This window comes from Mus pahari, chromosome 14 (genome assembly GCF_900095145.1).
Source record: "Mus pahari chromosome 14, PAHARI_EIJ_v1.1, whole genome shotgun sequence".
In the NCBI taxonomy this organism is placed as follows: Eukaryota; Metazoa; Chordata; class Mammalia; order Rodentia; family Muridae; genus Mus; species Mus pahari.
In genome coordinates this window covers 55,682,525-55,689,652 of record NC_034603.1, presented here as the reverse complement: position 1 = coordinate 55,689,652, position 7,128 = coordinate 55,682,525, and the positions used below count along the sequence as shown (strand labels likewise).

Below are 7,128 nucleotides of genomic sequence, written 5' to 3'. Positions count from 1 at the left end.
TTCTGGTCTCCCCTATATTTTACATTACATCTGAACAATCTCATATTTAGCCTGCAACTCAAGGAAAGTTAAAGATCTAGCTATTTCTACTGTGGTTTTGGAAAAAGTGGTCTATTCATTCTAACCAGGAGGAAATCACAAGCTTGGGATTTTAAATAAAAGTTCTATTCTCCAATCCTAGTAAGATGAAGATTAAGCTTCAAGGGGTTATCAGTAGAGATACAATAAGATATATATATATATTTGCATACTTAATACAGAACAGTTTGTGAACAGAACACTCTATGGCTGAAAAGATTTACAATGTATTGATTAACCCAATAAGCATTTGACAGCACTTTCCAAAATTAAAAAAAAAATATCTGTGTAGTCTAATTTGTCTCCTAATGTTAATACTGAATTTGAGTTCCACTGAAAATCTCAAAGCTAGAATTGATTAGCTATCAAACTTTGTACAAAAGCCTATTTTGTCTAAAGCATTACCAAAATAAACAGCAACTGTAAGTTCTTTAGCAAAATATGAAAGATTACCTTCTAGATTATTACCTTCTACACAACTGTTACGTATGTAAGTGCCTTCCACTCAGTTTATCACCCTCTTAAGACTTCCACAACAGAGACAGTTATCATTTATTAGAATCTTTAATTTACTAACACATAAACAGAATCAGAATCTTATCAAATTAAATAACTGGTACACTAGTTACCCAGTCAAAATTTTACATACAGAGGAAAAAGGACAACCATGCATCGTTTTTTAAAAAATGTTTATTTTTTTTCAAAGAAAAACGGCAATAGCCAATTGGAAACCTACTTATTCTTCAACTCCAATTTTGTTTTCTTTAAATTTAGAAGTGACTTACTGATTTACTATTTTAAACAAACCCCCCCTTTTCCCCTTTAAATGTTTACCATCTACTCGTGCTGAATCCTTCCAAGGAGATTGCTCCAGCGTATATCTCCAGGTCCTCGCTTTGCTCCTTTTACCAAAAAATGCAAAACACAATTCCATCGTGCATCTTAAGGGCTCCAATCGTCAAAAATAGGAAAAAAATTCTTTGGAATAGCCAATTAAGTTGAATGAAAAAAAAATCCACACGAATGCGGTTTGGTTGGGGCAGGAAGGAATCCACTCCTATGTTCCTGGTAATCTGATCCCGCTCCATGAATCCTGGTAATTCATCCTCCCTATCCTATCCACATTATGATTTGAATCCAATGATCCAGCTCCAAGGATTGGGATCCAGTGAGCCCTCTCCAATCCAAACCTTTATAACCAGCAAAACCAAAAAAGAGGAGGCAAAATGTTAGACACTGTAACCAAAAAAAGTTTCTGGGGAATGATAAGTTATGTCTGTCATCAGTTTACAGATGTACATCAATAACTATCAAATTCCCCAAAACAAGTTTCTGTATGGTGTTCAGATAAATTTTAGAAACTTAATCACTATAGAGACTAACTGGAAGAAGCACTTTATATTTACAGTTCAACTGATAATGCCAACACTTGTTACTGTACAGGTATCACAGGTTTTGTGGTTGCAAAGTTATGTAATTGAAGTTTACGGGGACTACTACCCACCTAAACCTAAACTATTGCTGCCATCTGCAATTTAGCTTGTAAATTAAAGTGTTTTAAACATGAGTCAATTATGAATATTAAAAGGGAAGGTGAGACTTAAAGCACTCCCAACTAGATTATCTACACTAATATGTTGGAATTCTATATTTTGCTGTCATTTTGTCTTTAAAAAATGAAATAACAACGCTCTATCAGTCACACAGAGGACATGCAGATTTAGCAGTATTGATATTATACTCTGTTTGGAAATAGACACCCTGTACCCACATGTACACCAACAGCAGGCCACACATTAACAGTTGTAACTAAACACTGTGACAAATTAGCCATTCTTCCCACATTAGTCCCTATTAAAACAAAAAGGGGGAAGGGAGCAAATAATTGTTACAAAATGGGCAATTTTGCCACAATTGCCAAGGTTTTAAAAAGCAAAGCAATTGTAGCTGAAGATAACTGCATAAGTGTTTGCAAATCTTTTAAGGTAGATAAAGTTTTAACCCTCGCCTTTTAGTATAAGGTCAATACTGCCAATTTCATCTGTGACAATAGCACTTGGAGTCATACCATTGCCTCCATTATTGATCTGATCCTCCTCAATCCTCCTTTTGACAATCCTAAAATGATTGAAATGTGCTCCACAATCCTTAATCCAAAGCATTCTTAATCCATCTCTTCAGATATGTCTACAGAAAGACACATGAAAAGCAAGATAAACATAAGAACTTCCCCAAGTAAGATAACCACAAACACCCCCAACATCCCATTTCACACAAACCAGAGCAGAATAGACATTTACATAATATCACAGTCTGAAGAGCATGGAAATTAACTAAATTTAAACAATCCTGTCTATGACATCAATTAAAATACAAGTTACCAAAGACATGAGGGGAATGTAGATGTTAGGAGCAAGGGGATATTACACAAGAATGCAATTCAACACTTTAGCCCATTCTGAACAAAACAGCTTGAATTAAAAAAATGAAAAGATTGTACTGAGTAAAGGAAAACTGTATACAACATGGGTTCTACAAAAAGTGTCACCAATCATCTTATGTACGAGAGCGAGATCTGCTATGACGGGGAGAATAGCGTGGTGATCCTCTGCTTCTCCTTGGGGAGTAACTGCGACTCCTGCTGTTGCTTCTGCTACGGCTTCTGCTACGACTACGGCTTCGAGATCGAGATCTTCCATAACTTGGACTTCTGGGCCCATCAACTTTAACCCGGATGTAGGCAGTTTCTCCCTATTGGATAGACAGAACTTTCCATTGAAAGATCTAAGCGTTCACCTGTCTTCAGACAAGCTGAACGAATACAAAGACAGATCAGGGCTCTGGTAATTTACACCCTCGCCTGTATCCTTACCTTCAAATTCCACTGTTAAGAAAACTGTATCCAATTCTGGCCAAAAAAAAAGAATAAGTGTATAACCTACCTCGTGAGATCTAAACTTAGTGTTATCCAGTTTTCGAACTGCATACGTCATATCTTCTTTCCGTACAAACTCCACGACACCAGTGCCATCTCGGTAAACATCAGCATAACATACATCACCTGCTTCACGCATGTGATCCTTTAAGTCCTGCCAGCTTCCACTCGGAGGCAGTCCTGAAAAAGTGATTCCCTCTAACTTAATACTACTCATCCCATCCCACAGTACACGTGTAAAGCACATTTGAACGAGGATTATTTTAAAATACTTAATGATTGTACTTAAGTGCTTCCAGGTAAAGAGCTGGTAAGAGTCAGATCCAGAGTCCAAATTTATTTGTAAAGGATCTTCATAGGCTAGTCCTGCAACCTAATTTGGGTAAATCACCACCACAGTAATCTTTATTTACTAAATTCACCCCAAAGACCGAAGTAGTCCAAGACCCCGTGTTTAGAACAGAACAAAACAACAACAAAAACCTTGCAGTTCTCAAACCACTCATGCGGGAAAAGATTTTAACCCGCACCATGTCAACTCACCAGAGACAACCACTCTGTTCTCGGACCGCCTGGACGGCGGGCCATAGCGGCCTCTCGGGGCGCCGCCTCCTCCACCCCCGCCACCGCCTCGGCCGGTCCCACGGCCGCTTCGGGGAAACTCTACCCGCAGCCGGTAGCCGTCGTAGTCGTAGCCGTCGCGACCGTACACCGCATCTTCCGCGTCTCTGCGTGTGATCACAGAAAGCGAAGGGGGAAGGGATGAGGAGAGGGAGCCGCGGGGCCCAGCTCGCTCGCCCGCTCGTTCGCTCGCCCCGCTCCGGGGGGGAAAAAGCCGCGGCCACAGCGCACATGCGCACCCACGGGGCCGCACGGAGCCCCACATGCGCCGCATAATAGGGCCGGCCCTTCCCCCACCCAGCACCACGCCGGGCGGGCAAGGCTCCCGACCGACCGCCGCGCCGCGCCGCGCCGGCCCTCGGCGCCTCGGTTTCCCGCTCCGGGGGCTGCGCATGGGATCGGGGGTGGGGGAGGGAACCGTCCGAGGCGGCCGGCCACCGGAGACAACGCGCCGGCTCTCGGCTCTCCTGACTCGACTCCTGCAGGGGCGATAGCGCCTCCTCTTCCCCCATTATGTTCCAAGGCCTCCGAGCCTTCCCCAACTCCTCCAGCCTAGCTCCTCAAGGCCGCGCACGCCCCACGCTGCCTCACCGCGGGTCCTCGAACTCAACGAAGGCGAAGGGCGGTCCCCCGCGGCGGTTCTTCAGGTCGATGTCGCGGATGGCGCCGTATTTGTAAAACACGTCCTCGATGTCCTTGGTTCGGATGTCCGGAGGTAGGTTACCCACGTAGATGCGGCAGTCGTTGTTCCCCGCCGGGCCACGGATCACACCACCTCCCGACATGGCGGCGGCGGCGACAGCGACGGCGACGAAAAAGCGCGGACTCGGAAGGGAGGGGGGAAAAAAAAAAAAAAAAAGCAAGAGGCCTTCCCACCAAGCCTAGCGTACGGCAGAGCGAGCCCTCGGCGGCACCACGTCTCCCGCGGCCGCTCCAAAATGGCGCCTTTATCAGCTCGGCGCACGGATACCGGGGGAAGGGGGAAGGAAGAGAAGCCGGAGGAAGCGGCGCGTCCGTCCCAGTGCGCACGCGCACGCCCCTAACGGGTGCTGAGAGGCGCGCCCGCGCCCGCGCGACGTCACCCTCCGCACGGAGCAGGGGCAAAAGAGTCCCTCGCGTCCTGGGCTGGCGGGGTGACTGGCGGGTGGAGCGGCCAGGCGTCTGGTAAAAAAAAAAAAAAAAATCACGTACTCTGGTTCAAGCGGGTATTATTGATCCCCGCCGAGTCCAGGGTCGTCGGCCTCCTCGGGGGTAGACCCTCTGTGGAAGCAGCTCGGCCCTCTAAAAAGAGGGTGAAACCTAGCCTGCAAGCGTGTCCCACCATGCTCCGCGGTGGTAACGGCCTTTGGCGGGAAAGGCGCCGGGGGGCGGAGATAGATGACGCGAGGCGGTTGCTCCGGAAACCTGGGCACCTCTTCAGCACTTCGGTGCGGTACCACCGCCGGCGGGAGTGGCAGGTGATCTCGTTTAAAAGCCGAAGCGGAGCTGTGTGGCTTCTGCCTCTGGGAACCTGCGGTGGGCTGCATTTTAGTGTCTAGACGGATCCTCCATATCTATCTAAATGAACTGTGCCTTCAGCTTTTCTCTTCCTCCTTTCAAAGGATGAAAAGGGAAGAGTGGCAAAATAGTGACTGCAGGGCCGAGATCCGGGTTCTGTGCTAATCTAGGGAGATAACTTTATTTTTATAATTTTTTTGCCAAGGTGATCTGCAATAGGATTCTTGCGTTGGATAACTCAATTTTGCTTCTTTGTTTTGTAATAACGGGAATAGAAGTTAGCATTGCGTGTGAAATCATACAGGCTTGTAGTGTTAATGAACTCGAATTATAATAAAAGGAAACCAATCTGGACTTAAGCTTGTGTGCCTGAAATCCTATCACTCCGGAAGCTGACGCAAGGGATACACAGTTCTATTAAAGTTTAGCCCGGAGCGGGGAAGTGGTGGTGCATGCCTTTAATCCCAGCACTTGTGAGGAAGAAGCTGGTTCGAGGCCAGCCTGGTTTGCAAAGTGAGTTCCAGGACAGCCAGGATTACAGAGAAACCCTGTCTCCAAAAACCAAAAACCAAAAACCAAAAAAAAAAAAAAAAAAAGGTTAGGTCGGGACATGGAGAAACCCTTTCTCCATGAAAAACAAACAAAACTTTTTCTTGTTTTTGTTTTGGGGTTGTTTTGTTTGAGACAGAATTTCTCTGTGTACCCCCTGGCTGTCCTGAAACTTTGAGTTCCTGCCTTCTGAGTGCTAGGATCAAAGTCACTACCTCCCAGCTAAAACCAGAGCCTTTCATGATTGGATAGATCATACATAAGACAGCCAGGGGTAGTGGTGAATGCCTGTTTAAGTTTGTGGGAAGCAGAATCTCAGAGTTCAAGGCCAGCCAGAGCTGTGCTGACCCTATCACTAATAAATATGCTAAACTGGGGGCTGGTGAGATGGCTCAGAGGGTGAGGGTAAGAGCACTGACTGCTCTTCCAAAGGTCCTGAGTTCAAATCCCAGCAACCACATGGTGGCTTACAACTATCCACAATGAAATCCGATGCCCTCTTCTGGTGTGTCTGAAAACAGCTACAGTGTACTTACATATAACAATAAATAAATCTTTTTTAAAAATATGCTAAATCAGGTCCCGACAGCTTCCAAGGGTGATTGTTTATACTGTAATTTTTAGTTTTTAATTTTTATGTTATGCATATTGTGTCTTGGGGTGGTGGGTCATGCCATAGCCCATGTGTGAAAGTCAGAAAAGAAGGTGCAATTCACCACTTGCAGCATGTGAGCCCCCGAGATGAAATGTCAGGCTTTGGAGGAGCACCTTTACAGGATGAGTCATCTGCTGCCCCTGTTATCATTTATTTACAACAGTCCGAGGATGTGGGGCTGCTTAAAATGAAACCATTAAATATTAAGACTGGCTGGAGAAATCAAGGACAATGAGAATGGAGGAGAGGCAGAAGTGATGTATAAGATTTCTAGGCAAAATGCCTGAAGAACTTGTTGAATTTTGGGAGATCTACTGCAAATTTGACTAGTCTCCCCAGAAGTCACAGTAAAGAAGAGGAGAGCATAATGTATACAAATTTTTAAGCGATTTTAAAATATAAATAGGGGAAAAAGTTTTTTGTTGTTGTTAGTCATAAAAGCATTGGAGCTCCCATCAGTAATCCCAGCCCTCAGGAGGTTAAGATACCAAGGAAAGCAATGAGCTCACTGTGAGTCTACCTTTAATTCCAAATGCTGGGATTAAAGGCGTGTGCCGCCATGCCCGGCTAGGATTAGTTTTCATTCCATGAATAACAAAAGCCACTTTTGAAGCCCAACTAAGACATCTAAAAATACTGTCCTGGTAATTTTATTCCAGGACTGGCTTCCTTAATTCTTTGATTCTTTCTGCTTTTTTGTTTTGTTTTGTTTTGTTTTTTTTGTTTTTCGAGACAGGGTTTCTCTGTGTAGCCTTGGCTGTCCTGGAGCTCACTTTGTAGACCAGGCTGGCCT

General features: G+C 45.0%; 1 protein-coding gene across 2 annotated transcripts; it reads right to left on the bottom strand.

Annotated features, from left to right (window-relative positions):
• Positions 1 to 612: 612 nt before the first annotated feature.
• Srsf1 (serine and arginine rich splicing factor 1) lies at positions 613 to 4,613 on the bottom strand. 2 transcript variants are annotated; one of them, XR_002381018.2, is made up of 5 exons: positions 4,226 to 4,613; positions 3,557 to 3,741; positions 3,021 to 3,193; positions 2,147 to 2,829; positions 613 to 1,268 (listed from the first exon to the last, which is right to left on the bottom strand). XR_002381018.2 is itself a non-coding variant. In XM_021212386.2 (4 exons), the coding sequence occupies exons 1-4, from the start codon at positions 4,417 to 4,419 to the stop codon at positions 2,635 to 2,637; spliced, it is 747 nt and encodes a 248-aa protein (XP_021068045.1). In that variant the 5' UTR covers positions 4,420 to 4,613; the 3' UTR covers positions 613 to 2,634. The 2 variants fall into 2 exon arrangements, 1 of the variants encoding a protein (XP_021068045.1); XM_021212386.2 differs by having other exon boundaries at positions 613 to 2,829.
• Between the last annotated feature and the right edge of the window lie 2,515 nt (positions 4,614 to 7,128).